At 39.2% G+C, this 20252-nt stretch overlaps 1 protein-coding gene and 1 pseudogene across 1 annotated transcript; one reads left to right on the top strand and one right to left on the bottom strand.

Annotated features, from left to right (window-relative positions):
• Positions 1 to 12373: 12373 nt before the first annotated feature.
• Positions 12374 to 13303, top strand: LOC110138505 (olfactory receptor 4X2-like). Its single transcript, XM_070464692.1, has one exon. It carries the CDS (start codon positions 12374 to 12376, stop codon positions 13301 to 13303), a length of 930 nt encoding a protein of 309 aa, XP_070320793.1.
• A 4645-nt stretch (positions 13304 to 17948) lies between these two features.
• LOC110145694 (olfactory receptor 4C45-like) lies at positions 17949 to 18912 on the bottom strand (annotated as a pseudogene).
• Positions 18913 to 20252: the final 1340 nt, after the last annotated feature.

The raw sequence follows: 20252 nt of genomic DNA on the forward strand, positions 1-20252 counted from the left end.
TGGAAGGGGCATTTGGGGAAGAATGGATACATGTGTGTGTGTGTGGCTGAGTCCCTTCACTGTTTACTGGAAATTATTACAACATGATTTGTTAATCACCTATACCCAAATAAAAAATTTAAAAAAATTAATAATAAAAACTTAAAAAACATCGCCAAGAACATAACTATTTCATTCTTTTCTAGTAAGTGAAAATATTATTTAAATATCTCTGATCTCTGTGACATCCGCCTTCAGCACATCTCTCTCATCCTTTCATATACTGTTATAGATGGCTTTTCAAACTAGTAGGTATAGTCTTGATCAGTTAAGTTTGTCAAAGTTCACTTAGCAGGAATCATTTTATCAGCTCTTGACAACTGTATATATAATTCTATCATAGCAGAAATCTTTTCTCACTGATGTTTTTAAAATGGAAAAAATATAAAGGAAATTTTAGGAGTGTATCTTCTCAAATATCAACCCTTTTAAAGTTGTATATTTCCTTAAAAAATACTTAATTTTAGTTTCCCCCCTTCATTAACCTGAATCCAATGCCTCAAATTCCACAGTATGAGCTTTGTTTCATGGAAGTAGGACATTGTTAGAATGGAAAGGTCTGTGGGAAGTGAAAAATAATAAAGCTATGATTAATCATTCACATGGGCTTCCCAGGTGGCTCAGTGGTAAAGAATCTGCTTGCCAATGCAGGAGACACAGGAGACGTGGGTTTGATACCTGGGTCAGGAAGATTCCCTGGAAGAGGAAATGGCAACCTGCTCCAGTATTCTTGCCTGGATAATCCCATGGACAGAGGAACACAGCAGGCTACAGTTCATGGGGTTGCAGAGTCGGGCATGACAACAACTAAGCAGGCATGCAACCATTCATATCTTTTTGTTTTCAAACTTTTAATTTTCTGTAGGAGTATAGCAGATTAACAACTTTGGGATAGTTTCAGGTGAACAGCAAAGAGACTCAGCCATATATATACAACCATTTATATCTTCATCTGAATAATTTTACAAGACCCTTTCCTTTCTAGACAGCTGTTATCTGTGCACTGAACTATGTACATGTGTGTGTGTTAGTAACTCAGTCGTGTATGGCTTAAGGCAACCTGTGCCTGCTTTTGTATGACCTGTGAGCCAAGAAAGGCTTTTACATTTTCAAATGGTTGAAAAAATTAAAGTGGAATAATATTTTGTGGCACATAAAAGTCAAGTGAAATTTAAGCTTTATTGCCCATAAATAAGTTTTATTGGATTACAGTCATGCCACATTATTTTACTCTTTTTCTATCTATGGCAGTTTTTGTGTTGGAGTGGTATGGTTGAGAAGTTGTGACAGACTGTGTCATCTGCAAAGTCTATATATTTTCTTTTTTATGTATGAAAATCTTATATTTATTTATAAATTAATTTTACTGGAGTAAATTGCCTTGCAATGTTGTCAGTTTATGCTGTGCAGCAAAGTGAATCAGTCATATGTATACATGTGTGCCCTCATTTTTAGATTTCCTTCTCACTTAGGTCACCACAGATCACCAAGTAGGGTTCCCCATGCTAAACAGTAAGTTCTCACAAGTTGTCTATTTCATATAGAGCTATGTGTATATGTTAACTCCAATCTCCCAAACTGTCCCACCTCTCATTGTCTCTTAGTAACTATAAGTTGGTTCTCTACATTCAAGATTTTGCTTGCAAAGCCTTTATATTTTCTGTGCAGCATTTTACTGAAAAAGTTTACCAGCCCCTAGCTTAAGCCACAGTAACATTTATTGCTTACTCAACAAGAAGTTGGAAGGTCAGTGGTCCCAGGATTGTTTTGTTATTCCCTATGATGCCCAAGCATCTGGTTGGTGCCCCCTCAGTTCTCTTGGCTATCCCCTCACGGCTTGAAGATATCTATAGCAGCTGCCAGTATTACATGCTCACATGTAAGAAGGGAGGAGTTTTCATTTTATTTCGGAAAACAGTTCCAAGGGCTTCTCCAGAACAATTCTTATTTGGCTATTATTGAGCAGAACTAGATCATAGGTCTATACCTAGTTACAAAGGAGCCTGGAATAGTAGGTAGTGGCATCAACATAAAAATGGTAAGCTGACCAATTCACATCTTCATTTTAACTTGCAAAGCAACTTTTCTTAAGGTGAAAATTGTGTAGTACAATCCCTAATTTTTAAGGAATCTACTTTTCTTATAATGGTGGAGTTTAACATGCCAATGTATGGCAAAAACCACTACAATATTGTAAAGTAATTAGCCTCCAATTAAAATAAATAAATAAATTTAAAATAAAAAAGAACTAGGCAAGTGTGGCCATAGTAAATGGTTTAATCTCCACCAGGTTAGAAAATAGCAGGAGCGGTCCTAAGATGGTGGAGGAATAGGACAGGGAGACCACTTTCTCCCCCATAAATTCATCAAAAGAACATTTGAACGCTGAGCAAACTCCACAAAACAACTTCTGAATGCTGGCAGAGGACATCAGGCACCCAGAAAGGCAGCCCATTGTCTTTAAAAGGATGTAGGGAAAAATAATAAAGATAAAAAGAGAGACAAAAGAGGTAGGGATGGAGGTCTGTCTCATGAAGGGAGTCTTAAAAAAGAGAGAAGCTTCCAAACTCCAGGGAACACTCTCACCAGCGGGTCTGTGGTGAGCCTTGGAACCTCAGAGGGCAACATAAGCAGGAGGAAAAATAAATAAATAATTAAAACCCACAGATTATGTGCCTAATGGCAACTCTCAGGGGAGAAGTGGCCCAGACTCTCGCATCCACCACTAGCAAGTGGGGGCTGGACAGGGAGGACATGGGCTGCATTGCTTAGGGTAAGGACTGGGCCTGAATGCCCCAAGGGCAATCTGAGGGAACTAACTTGAGATAGCAACCCAGACTGTGGGATAGCTATCCCAGGAAAAGCCCTAACCTAAGACACTGCCAGGCCTGCTCACAGAACAGACTGAAAAGAGCTAGCCGGCTGTGGACCAGCCCACCCCCCTCTGGAGATAGGCAGGAGAGGGCAGTCAGAGCCAGAAGGGGGCAATCGTGGCCTCAGAGAGGCATCATCTACCAAACTGCAAGCAGGTTTCATTGCTAACCAAGACTTCTTGGAATTCTGGATGGTTGACATCTGCCGGGAGGGTCACAGCCAGAGATCATCAGCTCCCCAGAAGAGACACACAGCACACCTGAGAAGGCTCACCAGTTGTACACTCAGAAAACCGAGCGGCTGGGACAGGGGAGGTGAGAAGACACAGCCCCCAGTGGGAGGAGACTGTGCGCACCAAGCACCTGGTCACCTGAGCTGCTCGGACCTGGGAAGGGCACAACCAAGTCTGTGCCTTTGTGGAGTACCTGAGACCCTGAACCTGAGCGGCTTAGGCCTGGGAAGTGCATGCAACCAAGGGCCCGCCTCAGACAGTTCCCGACAGAGCAACCTAGGGCCTGAGCAGTGTAAACTGGGAAAGCACATGCACCGTGAGCGGGGGCAAACCCAGTGCAGCCCAGACACTGCGAGCACACCCCACAGATGCCAGTGATATTTGTTTGCAGTATTCCTCCCTCCCCACAGCACGACTGAACAAGTGAGCCTAAAATAGTGACCACCATCGCTCCCTTGTGTCAGGGCTGAAATTAGACAGTGAAGAGACCAGCAGACAGAAGAGGCTAAAATAAACAGAGGGGCCCGCTTTGGAAGTGACAGGTGCAATAGATTAAAACCCTGCAGTTAGCACCGACTACATAGGAAGGGGCCTATAGATCTTGAGAAATATAAGCCAGATCAAGGAACTGCCTGAAAATGAACTTGAAAGGTTGTTGCTGAACGATAAGACTCCAGGATTCTTGGCCTCCGGAGGAGACAAATTCAATCCGGGGCCAGAGACGAGGCTGGATGGCTCAGAGCTTTTGTGTAATAAAGTTTTATTAAAGTATGAAGGAGATAGAGAAAACTTCTGACATAGGCATCAGAAGGGGGCAAAAGGGTACCCCCCTCCTAGTTTTTATCTGTATGTTATATAGTCACTCACAGTCTGTTAATGAAAAGAAAGGAATGTCATAAAATTTAGAATGGCACCAGATAATTCATCCTTGGCTATAAAACGATTGACTTGAATCTTGTAGAAGGGCAGAATACCAACAAATAGTTTCATTTACATAGATTAGGGGAACAATACCTGAGTAAGTAGGTTGGACCATTTGGCGGAACCAACTTGAAGATAGAGTCTGGGGTACATTAACATAGCTTAAGACAACATTTCCATAAGAAAAAGAAATGTATTGGTTAACTCAAGGTTTGAGAGTAGTTAGCTTCAGGTGAAACCAGGTGTCATGGCAACACAGCATTTTAAGAGAAACCTCCTTTTAAATTTGTATAGAGAAGAAAAAATATCACTGGTTTTTTTCCTCCTGCCTCTTAAGAGAGATAAAAATGTCTGGCACTTGCAGCCTCTTTCCTCCGTTTGGAGACCCCGTGGCCTTCCTGCCTGTTACCCTCTCAAACTGACCACACACTGTCCACAACACCACCAGAGAAAGTCCTAGATGTATTTTTACTATTATCATTTTTTTAATTTTTAATTTTTTTAATTTTTAAATCCTCTATTACTCCTTTAATTTTCATTTTACCTACCATTACTTTGTAAAAAAAAAAAAAAACCTATTTTTAAAACAAACTTCATATATATATATATTTCATAATTTTTGTGACTTTGTTTTTTTCTTTAATATTGTATTTTTGAGAATCTAACCTCTACTCTAGATTTTTAATCTTTGCTTTTTGGTATTTGTTATCAATTTTGTACTTTTAAGAACCCAATCTTCAGTACCCATTTTTACTTGGGAGTGTGATTACTGGCTTGATTGCTCTTTCCCCCATTTGACTCTCCTTTGTCTCTATCAGGTCACCTCTATCTCCTCCCTCTCCCTTCTCTTCTCCACCCAACTCTGTGAATCTCTTTGTGTGTTCTGGCCTGTGGAGAACACTTAGGGAAATGATTACTGGCTAGATCTGTCTCCTTTTGATTCTCTCTTTTATTCTCCTGGCCACCTCTGACTCCTTCCTCCCTATTCTCTTCTCCATGTAACTCCATGAACATCTCTGAGGTATCCAGACTGTGGAGAGCACATAGGGAAGTGATTACTGGCTAGCTTGCTCTCTCCCCTTTTGATTCCCCCTCTTCTCCTCCTGGTCACCTCTATCTCCCTCCTCCCTCTTCTCTTCTCCATGTAACTCTGTGTACCTCTCCGGGTGTCCCTCACTGTGGAGAAACTTTTCATCATTAACCTAGATGTTTTATCATCAGTGCTGTATAGATGGAGAAGTCTTGAGGCTACTGTAAGAATAAGACTGAAAACAAGAAGCAGGAGACTTAAGTCCAAATCCTGAGAACATTAGAGAACTCCTGACTCCAAAGAACATTAATCGATAGGAGTTCATCAAATGCCTCCATAACTACACTGAAACCAACTCACCCAAGAGGGAGCAAGTTCCAGAGCAAGACATAGCACGCAAATTCTCCAGCAACACAAGAACATATCCCTGAGCTTCAATATACAAGCTGTCCAAAGTCACACCAAACCCACTGACAACTCAAAACTTATTACAGGACACTTCATTGCACTCCAGAGAGAAAAAATCCAGCTCAACCCACTAGAACACTGACACAAGATTCCTAACCAGGAAACCTTGACAAGCCACCCATCCAACCCCACCCACAGTGAGGAACCTCCACAATAAACGGGAACCACAAACTGCCAAAATACGGAAAGGCCACCCCTAAACACATCAATATAAACAAGATGAAAAGGCAGGGAAATACCCAGCAGGTAAAGGAACAGGATAAATGCCCACCAAACCAAAAAAAAAAAAAAAGAGGAAGAGATAGAGGATCTCCCTGATAAAGAATTCCAAATAATGATAGTGAAAATGATCCGAAATCTTGAAAACAAAATGGAGTTACAGATAAATAGCCTGGAGAAAAGGATTGAGAAGATGCAAGAAATGTTTAACAAGGACCTTGAATAAATAAAAAAAAGAGTGAGAATATAATGAATAATGCAATAAATGAGATCAAAAACACTATGGAGGGAAACAACAGTAGAATAACGGAAGCAGAAGATAGGATAAGTGAGGTAGAAGATAGAATGGTAGAAATAAATGAAACAGAGAGGGAAGAAAAAGAATTAAAAGAAATGAGGACAACCTCAGTGACCTCTGGGACACTATTAAATGCCCCAACACTTGAAACATAGGAGTTCCAGAAGAAGAAGACAAAAAGAAAGACCATGAGAAAATACTTGAAGAGATAATAGTTGAAAATTTCCCTAAAATGGGGGAGGAAATAATCACTAAAATTCAAGAAACCCAGAGAGTCCCAAACAAGATAAACCCAAGGAGAAATACCCCAAGACACATATTAATCAAACTAACAAAGATCAAATGCAAAGAACAAATATTAAAAGCAGTAAGGGAGAAACAACATATAACACAGAAGGGAATTCCCATAAGCATAACAGCTGATCTTTCAATAGAAACTCTTCAGGCCAGAAGGGAATGGCAGGACATACTTAAAGTGATGAAAGAAAAAATCTACAGCCCAGATTACTGTACCCAGCAAGGATCTCATTCAAATATGAAGGAGAAATCAAAAGCTTTACAGACAAGCAAAAGCTGAGAGAATTCAGCACCACCAAACCAGCTCTCCAACAAATACTAAAGGATTTCTCTAGACAGGAAACACAGAAAGTTTGTATAAACTAGAACCCAAAACAATAAAGTAAATGGCAATGGGATCATACTTAACAATAATTGCCTTAAATGTAAATGGGTTGAATGTCCCAACCAAAAGGCAAAGACTGGCTGAATGGATACAAAAACAAGACCCCTATATATGTGGTTTACAAGAGACCCACCTCGGAACAAGGGACACATGCAGATGGAAAGTCAAGGGCTGGAAAATGATATTCCATACAAATAGAGACCAAAAGAAAGCAGGAGTAGCAATACTCATATCAGATAAAATAGACTTTAAAACAAAGGCTGTGAAAAGAGACAAAGAACACTACATAATGATCAAAGGATCAATCTAAGAAGAAGATATAACAATTATAAATATATATGCACCCAACATAGGAGCACCACAATATGTAAGGCAAATGCTAACAAGTATGAAAGGGGAAATTAACAATAACACAATAAGTGGGAGACTTTAATACCCACTCACACTAAACAGAAAATTAACAAGGAAACACAAACTTTAAATGATACGATAGACCAGTGAGACCTAATTGATATCTATAGGACATTTCACCCCAAACATTGAATTTCATCTTTTTTCAAGTGCACATGGAACCTTCTCCAGGATAGATCACATCCTGGGCCATAAATCTAGCCTTGGTAAATTCAAAAAAATTGAAATCATTCCAAGCATCTTTTCTGACCACAATGCAGTAAGATTAGATGTCAATTACAGGAGAAAAACTATTAAAAATTCCAACATATGGAGGCTGAACAACACACTGCTGAATAACCAACAAATCACAGAAGAAATAAAAATATGCATAGAAATGAATGAAAATGAAAACACAACAACCCAAAACCTATGTGACACTGTAAAAGAAGTGCTAAGGGGAAGGTTCATAGCAATACAGGCTTACCTCAAGAAATATGAAAAAAGTCAAATAAATAACCTAACTCTACATCTAAACCAACGAGCAAAGCAAGAAAAGAAGAACCCCAGGGTTAGTAGAAGGAAAGAAATCTTAAAAATTAGGGCAGAAATAAATGCAAAAGAAACAAAAGCAAAATCAGCGAAGCCAAAAGCTGGTTCTTTGAGAAGATAAATAAAATTGACAAACTATTGGCCAGACTCATCAAGAAACAAAGGGAAGAGAAACAAATCAACAAAATTAGAAATGAAAATGGAGAGATCACAACAGACAACACAGAAATACAAAGGATCTTAAGAGACTAAAAAAAGAAACTATATCACAAGCTCAAAAAAAAAAAAAAAAAATAAATAAAATGTTATAAAAGAAAAAAAAAAAGAAGTTTCTTTGTATTAATATTGAAATATCTTTGGAAAATAAAGTGAAAGCAAGTTAGATTAAAAAAAAAAAAGAAGACATACAGATGGTAACAAACACATGAAAAGATGCTCAACATCACTCATTATCAGAGAAATGCAAATCAAAACCACAATGAGGTGCCATTTCACACCACTCAGAATGGCTGCTATCCAAAGTCTACAAGTAACAAATGCTGGAGAGGTTGTGGAGAAAAGGGAACCCTCTTACACTGTTGGTGGGAATGCAAACTAGCACAGCCACTATGGAGAACAGTGTGTAGATTCCTTAAAAAAACTAGAAATAGAAGTGGCATATGACCCAGCAATCTCACTGCTGGGCATACGCACTGAGGAAACCAGAATTGAAAGAGACACATGTACCCCAATGTTCATCACAATGCTCTGTTTATAATAGCCAGGACATGGAAGCAACCTAGATGTCCATCAGCAGATGAATGAATAAGAATGCAGTGGTACATATACACAATGGAATATTACTCAGCCATTAAAAAGAATACATTTGAATCAGTTCTCAAGAGGTGGATGAAACTGGAGCCTATTATACAGAGTGAAGTAAGCCAGAAAGGAAAACAACAATATAGTATACTAACACATATATATGGAATTTAGAAAGATGGTAATGATAACCCTGTATGTGAGACAGCAAAAGAGACACAGATGTATAGAACAGTCTTTTGGACTCTGTGGGAGAGGGCAAGGGTGGGATGATTTGGGAGAATGGCATTGAAACATGTATATTATCATATGTGAAATGAATCACCAGTCCAGGTTTGATGCATGATACAGGGTGCTCGGGGCTGGTGCACTGGGATGACCCAGAGGGATGGGATGGGGAGGGAGGTGGGAGGGGGATTCAGGATGGGGAACACATATACACCCATGGCAGATTCATGTCAATGTATGGCAAAGCCAATATAATATTGTAAAGTAAAAAAAAAAAAAAGAAACAAAGAAAGAAAAGAAAATAGCATCAACCTTTTCTGAAAATTTATAACTTTCAGTGAGCAAATAGTCTCATCCACAAATACTTTAACAAATGAATTTTCCTGTAATGCACATTCATAGACTAACTTTAAAAATTCATCTTCCTTAGATGTATTAAATTTTAAAAATATTAAATTAAAAATATAAAATATTTTGTCTTACAGCCTTCCACAGAAACTCAGTGATGAGATGTACAGAATGAATGTAGATTTTCTTAAATATTTGGAGCTTTTATTTAATTATTTGCTAATCTTCTTCCTAGTATTTTTAAAAATATAATGGATAATGATAAAAATGTTAATGGCTAATTCAGACTTTGTACTTTCAAAAGCAATTATTAGGTTGGCCAAAAAGTTTGTTTGGGTTTTTTACATGATATCTTATGTTAAAACCTGTAAAATAATTAAAAATATATGCTCATAATAGTCTTCTAATCACTAGTTGAAACTTGGCATTTTTGTTTCAACTTTAATTTTAATCAGGCTAAATTAATGACAATTATGTTTAGGACTGGGAGAGAGCACATTGATCTTACAATGTGTTATTATGCCATTGGAAAACTATTCATGGCAGAAAATTAATAGAGATGAGGTCAAGCAGAGTAATAAACTCACATGTAGTGTTTTCAAACCAACATCCAGTTTAATACTGATAAATATTAATTTGGAAAAAATTTGTTTCCTTCTGAGAGGAGTGTCTCAATAGCAGTTGTATTGTAATTTTGGCTCAGATAGCTGTTGTTGTTGTGGTAGGGGGATGTCTTCTGCATTGTAGGATGTGTCTTAGCATCTCTGGACTCTTCCTATTAAATGTCAGGAACGCCTCCTTCCTACAAAGGTAGGAAATGAAAACAATGTCTCCAGATGTTGCCAAATATCCTCTTGGGGGCAAATCTCCCATGGTTGAGAACAACTGTTCTGTAGCCTTACCTTCATCCACACCAAAGGCCATGAGAAGTGCTGTCTCAGTTTCTGATGTTTGTGGCCCATAATTCCTTGAGCCCAGTGTTTGACTGTGTGGATCACAGCAAACTGTGGTAAATTCTGAAAGAGATGGAAATACCAGACCACCTGACTTTCTTCCTGAGAAATCTGTATGCAGGTCAAGAAGCAACTAACTGGACATGGAACAACAGACTCATTTCAAATTGGAAAATGAGTACATCATTGTCTGTCTATTGTCACCTTGCTTATTTAACTTATATGCAGAGTACATTATGAGAAACACTGGGCTGGATGAAGCACAAGCTGGAATCAAGATTGTTGGGAGAAATATTAATAACCTCAGGTATGCAGATGATGCCACCCTTATGGCAGAAGCAAAGAAGAACTAAAGAGCCTCTTGATAAACTGAAAGAAGAGAGTGAAAATGTTGGCTTAAAACTCAACATTCATAAAACTAAGATCATTGCATCTAGTTGCAGCTCTTCATGGCAAATAGATGGGAAAACAATGGAAACAGTTACAGGTTTTATTTTGAGGGGCTCCAAAATCACTACAGATGGTGACTGCAGACATGAATTTAAAAGATGCTTGTTCCTTGGAAGAAAAGTTATGGCCAACCTAGACAGCAGAGACATTACTTTACCAACAAAGTTCTGTCTAGTCAAAGCTATGGTTTTTTCCATATGTATGGATATGAGAGTTGGACAATAAAGAAGGCTGAGCACCAAAGAATTGATGCTTTTGAACTGTGGTGTTGGAGAAGACTCTTGAGAGTCTCTTGGACAGCAAGAAGATCCAACCAGTCAATCCTAAAGGAAATCAGTCCTGAATATTCATTGGAAGGACTGACACTGAAGCTGAAACTCCAATACTTTGGCTACCTGATGCGAAGAACCAACTCATTGGAAAAGACCCTGATGCTGGGAAAGATTGAAGGCAGGAGGAGAAGGGGACAACAGAGGATGAGATGGTTGGATGGCATCACTGACACAATGGACATGAATTTGAGTAAGCTCCGGCAGTTAGTGATGGAGAGGGAAGCCTGGCGTGCTGCAGTCCATGGGCTCACAAAGTGTCAGACATGACTGAGAGATTGAACTGAACTGATCCTAGGGATGGTGTCATTTCATGTAGAACCATGACTGAGTTCATGATAAGCAAGAGCTGGATCTAATTGCCCTCAGAACAGCATAGAGCCCCATAGCCTAAGTGCCCTGTGAACACTGGGTGAAATTACTTTAATATATTCCCTATTGATTTCTGAAGTTATGTTACCTACAAGGAAGTTTGAGATGTTGGTATCCAGGTCCTTCTTCCCATGAGGTAGGTGCCTGATTAGGAAGGGGAAAGACATGACCTCTCTGGGGACCAATCTTCTCTCATTTGATCATCACATATACCCTCCACCTCTAGTATCTCTCAGCAGAGTGAACACAAGGCTTAGCTGACAGAATTCTTATTCCTCTGTGGAACATCTGAGAGGCAAGTCCACTGTGTTCTTGATTTTAATCTGGTGGAATAGACTCACTGACAGTCTCAGCATTCCTAAGTTTGCATGGAGAGCAGATCCTCCATCTGGCAACACCTAAAATGTGTGAGCTCTACATAACTTGACCTTAATGCTTGGAGATTGAAAACTGTATGTGCTCAGAGCACTATTGTACTCTCTGGGATCAGAACAGATAAAAGGAACAGTAGTGAGACAGCAAAGTCCCAGAAACAGTAGGGTGAGTTTTGTTTTGTGAGCATGTGATGACTATAACTTCACTTTGAAAGTAAAGTGAATGCTACCAGAAAGCCTGTGGTGTTTCACAAAGTGCTCTCACATTGGCCTGGTCTTTGCCTGAAACAAGCACTGTGCTAGACCTGGGATTCAGGGATGGAAAGATGTGGTCTTGGTCCTTGGTGACCTTTGTTCTTTCAGTATTTGCTGAACTTCTGTGATGTACCAAATACTGTGCTAAGAAGGCTAGGATGATCTATATGCACTGTTCCTTCATCTTATGTACATTCACTGAGTGTAATTTTGTGCAGGCGCTTCAGTTAGCACTGGAGATAGAGTGGTAGCAATAAATAATCTCTTCTCTAGAAAGCTCAGTTTCATGGGCCAGATGGTCACATAGAACAAATACAATTCAATGTGTAAAGTGCTGTATTGCCAAAATGTCCTAGGAGAAGAGGGTCACTGACTGTAATGGCCTATGGATTGCAGAGATGGACTTTCTATTTCTGAGAACACTTTTAGGTTGCAGAGTCTGAATGGTAACATTTCAGGTATGCAAATGACTATTATATAATTCAGCTGCTAAAGGAAGAATTCTTTTGTGTTATTTTGGATCACATACCCAAATTACTGCCTCCTGGTGGCTACGTCATGGCTAAAACACACAATGTGACAGAATTTATTTTCCTGGGACTTTCTTCCAATCCAGAGGTGCAGAAAGTCTGCTTTGTGATATTTCTGCTCCTGTATATAGCCATCGTGCTGGGGAATTTCCTCATTGTCCTCACTGTCATGAGCAGCAGAAGCCTTGGCTCCCCCATGTACTTCTTCCTCAGCTACCTGTCCTTTGTGGAGATCTGCTACGCCTCGACGACAGCCCCCAGACTCATCTCAGATCTGCTGGCTGAAAGGAAAGCCATATCTCTGTGGGGCTGCATGACACAGCTTTCCTTTATCCACTTCTTTGCTGGAACTGAGATTTTCCTGCTCACTGTGATGGCCTATGACCGCTATGTGGCCATCTGCAAGCCCCTCAACTACACCACCATCATGAACCGGCAGGTGTGTGCCTTCCTGGTGGGAGCAGCATGGATATGGGGATTAGTGCATTCCTTGGCCCAAATCCTTCTCATCTTCCATTTGCCCTTCTGTGGCCCCAATGTAATTGACCACTATTTCTGTGATGTGCTTCCCCTCATGAAACTTGCCTGCTCTGACACCTTCCTCATTGGTCTTCTGATCGTTGCCAACGGGGGGACCCTGTCTGTGATCAGCTTCGTGGTCCTCTTAGCCTCCTATGTGGTCATCTTGCTCCATCTGAGGACTCGGAGCTCCGAGGGGCGGCGCAAGGCCCTGTCCACCTGTGGGTCCCACATCACCGTGGTCACCTTGTTCTTTGGGCCCTGCGTCTTCATCTATCTGAGACCTTCCACCACCCTGTCTGCGGACAAGATGGTGGCCGTGTTCTACACGGTGATCACCCCACTGCTCAACCCTGTCATCTACTCCCTGAGAAATGCTGAAGTGAAGAAGGCCATGAAGAGGCTGTGGGTCAGAGCAATGAAACTAGATCAGAAATAGAGATCGAGTCTTGGAATTAATATCCATCACCACACATAGTTACATATATCAATCTTGTGGAAATCCACCTTTTTTTTTTCTTTTTATTGTGCCACATGGCTTGTGAGATCTTAGTTCCTGGACCAAGGACTGAACTCACATCCTCGGAAGGAAAACTAGGAGCCCTAACTATCTATATGACAGCTAGGAAATTCCTCTTATTTTGTTAAAATACATCCAGCAACTCTGTGCCTTTTGATTGGAGAGTTCAATTCATTTACCCTTATAGTAATCATTGAAATGCAAAGACTTAATATTCCTATTTGACTGTTTTCTGTTGGTTTTGTATTGATGGTTGATCCTTTTTGCTGCCTACATTTGTGAATTGGTGACCTTGCATGGTGTTATTCTCTGATTTCCTTGCCTTTATCCTTTGTGAATCTACTGTTGGTTGGGCTTGTGGTTTAGGTAACCATGCGGCTTACCTAAAACATAGTGACACAATGTACTTTATACTGATACTGATAGCAACTTAATTCAATTACATACATTCTACCCTTTTATATCCCCTACATGTCTTTAATGTTACAATATACCTCTTCTTAAGTTGTACATTCTTTCATAAATTATAGTTGTTAGGGCTATTTTGATACTCATCTTTTTATACTGTAGTTAAGTAGTTAGCACACCATCTATTATAGTATTACATTTTCAGAATTTGACTATACATTTTCTTTATTCAGTGTGTAGTATAGAAAACAGTGGCAGATTTTATATTCTTGGGCTCTAAAATCACTGCAGACAGTGAATGCTGCCATGACATTACAAGATGCTTGCTCCTTGGAAGAAAACCTATGACAAACCTAGAAAGCATATTAAAAAGTGGAGACATCACTTTGCCAACAAAGGTCCATATAGTCAAAGCTATGGTTTTTCCAGTAGTCATGTATGGATGTGAGAGTTGGACCATAAAGAAGGCCAAGCACCAAAGAAATGATGCTTTTGAATTTTGCTGGAGAAGACTCTTGAGATTTCCTTGGACTGCAAGGAGGTCAAACCAGTCAAATCTTAAAGGAAATCACATCCTGAATATTCATTGGAAGGACTAATGCTGAAGCTGAAGCTCCAATACTTTGGCCACCTGATGTGAAGAGCTGACTCATTGGAAAAGACCTTGATGCTGGGAAAGATGGAGGGCAGGAGGGAAAAGTGGGTGACAGAGGATGAGATGGTTGGGTGGCATTTCCAACTCAATGAGCATGAGTTTGAGTAAATTCTGGGAGTTAGTGAAGGATGATGAAGCTTGGCCTGCTGCAGTCCATTGTGTTACTTACAGTCAGACACTATTAGTGATTAAACAACAGTAGTTTCTATGTATTTTCAGATTACTAGTCAATATTTCTTTATTTTAGCTTAAAGAAATTTCAGCACTCCTTGTAAGGTAGGTCTGTTGTTTAGACATTAAGTTGTGTCCAACTCTTGCAACCCCAAGGACTGTAGCCCACCAGGCTCCTCTGTCCATGGGATTTCCCAGGCAAGAATACTGGAGTGGGTTGCCATTTCCTTCTCCAGGGGATCTTCCTGAACCAGGGATTGAACTTGCATCTCCTGCATTGGCAGGCAGATTCTTTACCACTGAGCCACCTGGGAAGCCTAAATGTAGGTGTAGTGGTATTGAAGTTCCTTAACGGTTTCTCTGAATGTCTTTTTTTTCTGCTTTAATTCTGAATGATAGCTTTTCTTGATAGAGTATTTGTGTCAGCAATTTCTTTCTTTCAATAATTTGCAAATATCATTTCAGTCTTTCCAGGCCTCTAAGTCTTCTGCTGAGAAATCTGCTTTTAATCTAGTGGAGGTTTCTTTGCAGGCTTAAAACTTCTTCCCCCTTCTGCTTTAAAAGATTCTCTCTTTGTGTTTGACTTTTACAATTTTATTATAAAGTGTCTTGAGAAGATCATTTTTAATTAATATAATGGGTAATCTTTTACCTTCATGACTTGATTGCCCAAATCTCTCCCTGTGTTTAGAGGGTCTGCTTTAATTTTTTTTAAAATAAACAGTCTGACCCCTTCTCTGTCTCTTCTCCTCTGGAATGACAATGATTTTGATATCCTTTATATGGTCTCCCATAGATCACATAGGATTTCTTCATTCTTTTTCATTAATAATTTTCTCTTCAGTATTGTTATTTCAATGTTTCTCTTCTCTGTCTACTGATTCTTTTCTTCAATTTGATCTGTTGATGATGTTCTCTATTGTATTTTCTATCCATTGAATTCTTCAGAAATTTAGCCCCAGAATTTGTTTGCTTCTTTTGTATTTGTAGTGTTAGTTAATTTTAAAGCCTTTATAGTTACAGTGAGAGGTAACCTGATAATAAAATCTTAAGAACATTAGAAATGCAATGCTGGCATCCACTTAGGTTCAAATTCCTGGTTGAGAACTCTCCTGAAAATAAGTTTCTGAAGTCTTCCACAGAAATCACAAATTCTATACAGAGATTGACCTCTTGGTCTCTCCAACTGAGCTCTCCCTTTTCCTCTTTCTTCTAGAGGATGGAAATGGAATAAAAGGATTCATTATCAGTGAGAGCTTCTGAAATAAGTGCTGCTCGAACTTTCCTGATAGCTCAGCTGGGAAAGAATCCACCTGCAATTCGCAGGAGACTCCAGTTCAATTCCTGGGTTGGAAAGATCCACTGGAGAAGGGATAGGCTACCCACTCCAGTATTCTTGGGCTTCCTTGGTGGTTCAGCTGGTGAAGAATCCACCTGCAATGTGGGAGACATGGGTTCGATCCCTGGGTTGGGAAGATCCCCTGGAGGAGGGAACTGGCTACCTGCTCCAATATTCTGGCCTGGAGAATTCCATGAACTGTATAGTCCACGGGACAAAGAGTCAGGCATGACTGAGTGACTTTCACTTTCAAGCATCTCATAGCTGATCCCACCAGCTCTCCCTTTTGTCACTATAGAAATAATTAAGTATAGTTTAATCCCAGAATAGGGAGTTGGTGAGGGACAAGCTCTCAGTATTCAGAGAACTGCCTTTTGGTTGTGATGACACATTTTGCAGTGAAGTGAGGTTGGGATGGGCTTTTGGTCTCCCTGCCATCCTGGTTAGTGAATAACAGTAGCAGTGCTCGTGGGTTCCTCTGTTAAGACCCCAGAATTGTTTATGCTCTTGTGGAATCTCTGAAAGTTGAAACGAAATCCAGGCAATTGTTAATTTTTAGCTGACTCAGTTTTCTGCTTGAAGTCATTTTTATCTGCACAATTTAAGGAAGCATATAATGTTATTTTCTTATTTGTTGTTGTTAACTGCAATGTTGTGTCTGATGCTTTGCAGCCCCACGGACTGTAGCCCACCAAGCTCCTCTGTCCATGGGATTTCCCAGGCAAGAACACTGGAGTAAGTTGCCAAGTCCTCCTTCTCCAGGGGATCTTCCCAACCCAGGGATCGAACCTGTGTCTCCTGCTTGGCAGGCAGATTCTTTACTACTTAGCCACCTGGGAAATTTTATTTTCTTATTTTTTAATTAAAGATGAAAAAAAAAAATAGATAGGTGAAACAATCTGTTAACATTTACTGGTATAATTAATGTTGGATTTGATAAGAGAATCCAACAAGATCCAACAAGAATCCAACAAGAGAAGCCTATTTGGTCCAAAGCAGTTAATCTCTGACTATTTTTGAATCTCTTAGAATTTCATTATGTGCATTGCATGGATTCTTTACTCTAGCTCAGATTTATGATTTTGTGCTGTTCCATGACAGCTCCATGACTTGTTCTTAAATCACTGGAAATTTCCTATAACCACTATTTTGTCTTCAGAATCTTCTTTTCCTTTGTCTGTCTAAAACCAGACTTTAATGTATAGATATTTTCTTCCTTAGCTCTATGGACTTTATCAATTATGTTTATTTTATGCCATCCAATTCTGTTTCTAATTACTTTTGTAAACTCTTGTATACTACAGGGAATGATGAAATGTAATTTTCAAAATGCACTTTTGTGCACAAATGTTATATTTTTGGGATTGTGATAAGTAAAAATTTCTTTTTGTTGCTGTGTTTATTTTATTTATAAACCTCTCAAACCTAGAAAGATCGGAAAAAGTGTATAAATGTGCTTTTTGAAAGCTTATTTCCTACTTACTGTTCTGTCCTTTTTTCATGTGTAGTTATTTTCTCTCTTTTAAAATAAAATTTCATTCTAGCTATGGTTCTGGGTATAATGACTGTTCAAGAATATTGCTGTTGATCTGTTTCATACCCACAGTCAGGGCAACATTATGACTTTTGTGGACCCATGGTACTTTCATCCTCTTAGGCCCTCTCCTCCATCAAATGTTAAAAATTATCCTTTCTGACTGCATTGCTATATAGATGACTATAGTGTAAGCTGCATTTAGATTATATTAATTTATTTCTTTCTGTTGTAAATGCAGTTAAAACATTTCATGGCCTCCTAAGACTATCGTGGGCTCTCAGCACTGTGTCTACTATGTCTTCTGAATATCAACCCTGGCTTATAATGTATGAGCCCCTAAAGAAAATTGATCCAGACAGGAGAATCATCCCAGTTCAATCAATTAAGAAGGGGAGAAAATTTCTGTAATCACTAGATTTTTTTTCTTTTTTTGCCTGAATACTCCACTTAAGGTTTATTCATCATCAGTTTTCATTATTTGTCCCCAGAGCTTCTTCATGACATTTTTCACTTCTGCATTTCTCAGGGTGTAGATTAAAGGATTCAAAATAGGAGTTACTATGGTGCAAAAGACAGTCACAGCTTTGTCAATGGGGAAGGAGGTCATGGGTCTCAGGTAGAGGAACAAATAAGGTACAAAGAATGAGATGACAACTGTGACATGAGAGGCACAGGTGGAAAGGGGTTTGCGATGCCCTTCAGAGTTTTGAGTCCTCAGGGAGCTCAGGATGACAATGTAGGAAGCATCCAACATTGAAAAAAATTACCAAACACAGTGACCCACTATTGGCAGAAATCAGGGGCCCCAGAGTATGCATGACTGTGCAGGCAAGCTCCAGGAGAGGTATTAAATCACACATAAAATGGTCAATGACTTTGGGGCCACAGAATGGTAACTGAACCATGAACGAAATCTGGATCCCTCCATGGAGAAAGCCTAAAGCCCCAGCCATTCCAACCAGGAAAGCACACACAGGTCAGTTATGACTGTCATGTAGTGCAGGGACTTACAGATGGCTACATAGCGGTCATAGGCCATGACAATCAACAAGACAATCTTGGCTCCAGCAAAGAAATGTTCAGCATAGGCCTGAGTCATGCAGCCACTGAAGGAAATGGTGTTCTTTCCAGAGATCAAGTCAAAGATCAACTTGGGTGCTGTGGAGGAAATGTAGAAACCATCTATCATGGACAAATAAGACATAAAAATGTACATGGGAGAACCGAGGGCTGATCTAGTGAAGATGATGACTGAGATGAGCTGGTTACCTGCCAGTGTAATCAAGTAGATGACTAAAAGCACAGCAAATAAAAGTAGACTCCATAGTAGTAGGCACTCCTGTAGTAGACACTCCTGTAGTAGGCATTCCTGGATTCTGGGTCAGGCCCAGCAGGATGAATTCTGTTATGTTGCTCATCCTTTCCATCCATTCATCTTGAGTTGTTATTAGCACATGGTTGATCTGGAAAGATCACAATATTTCTGAGTGATGACATTTTAAATTTGATAGAAAATATCTCATCATCTCTTTAGTCCAGGTCCCTGCGACTGGTGAAGCTACTCCTTTCACTTACCTCTGATATTTTACAGATAGTTGTAAAGAAGAATGGAAGGAGTTTAAATCTTTCCTGATTCATATTAATTTAAATATATTGTGACAATACCTTACATATACCACAATAAAATGGAGATATTTTTTATGAATATCATCCTGCGGGTTAACTTCTAAACTTTCCTTTTGGCTCTGAAGTTCTCACAGATAGCTTTCTTTTAGTTTGTGGGGCAAATTTCATTGACAGTTCTTTATAAAGTTATATTAATGCTTGTCTATCAGCATGAAAATTCATAGGTATATGGACACAATATTTTAAAAATCAACTTTGTGTCAGACATGAAAAATACCAATCAAACCTTACTCTATAACAACTGTGTTCTGTGGCCTGTTATTCCTTTCTTTCACATTAATGCACATGCACACGCAGAGACAGAGCTGCAGATGGAGTTTTTGTATCTCAAGATGCCAAGAAACTCTCTTTGTAACTGCTCTTTGAGCAGCATTCACTCAACAACCCCAGATGTTACATCTGGCTCAACAAGAGAGTTATACTCACTCTTTCCACATCTTTGAATATGAACTTGTAAGTGGTGCAGAATTCCCTGAAAAGTTATCAATGTTTTTGAAATGAGCTTTCTGTGAAATTGTTCTTTCATCACATATAGAATAATGGTTGGATTAGCTATATAACCCTATTCACATTTTGCTATAAAATGATGTAAGTCATGAAGTTTTCCTGAGTTTCCCATGGACCAGACAGAAATGTTAGGACCACCTGAGATAATACGATTTCCCCCTTCAGAATAAGTTTTATCAATTAAGATAAATTTGAAATTTTCTTTACTAACTGGTAAAAATATTGAATATATATAAGAATACATTCTTTTCTTGGGGAGTGAGCCTGTATATAGGTTTTCAAGATTTATTACACGTTGCTGTAACCAAGATCATTAGCTATTTTATTCATTATCTTTCTTTTTCTCTTCTTTCCCTAATCCTTGCCAAAAACATAACCACATTTTTTTTTCCACAAAAATTTCTGGGCACAGAAGTCAGCATCATGATCTCTCAGCTTCAGTAAAGATGACAAAAGATAGCTTATAGCTTTCAGGAAAGCTTATGCCTGAGCTATCTTTCTCTCTTCATGACTCCAACGATGGTGACTATGTCCAATCATTCTTCAAAGATGAAATTCTGACTTC

The sequence above is a fragment of the Odocoileus virginianus genome, unplaced genomic scaffold, assembly GCF_023699985.2.
Source record: "Odocoileus virginianus isolate 20LAN1187 ecotype Illinois unplaced genomic scaffold, Ovbor_1.2 Unplaced_Contig_60, whole genome shotgun sequence".
Classification (NCBI taxonomy): domain Eukaryota; kingdom Metazoa; phylum Chordata; class Mammalia; order Artiodactyla; family Cervidae; genus Odocoileus; species Odocoileus virginianus.

Excerpts from the sequence above, each read along its gene's own strand:
- LOC110138505 (XM_070464692.1), top strand. The coding sequence starts at position 12,374 with ATGGCTAAAACACACAATGTGACAGAATTTATTTTCCTGGGACTTTCT.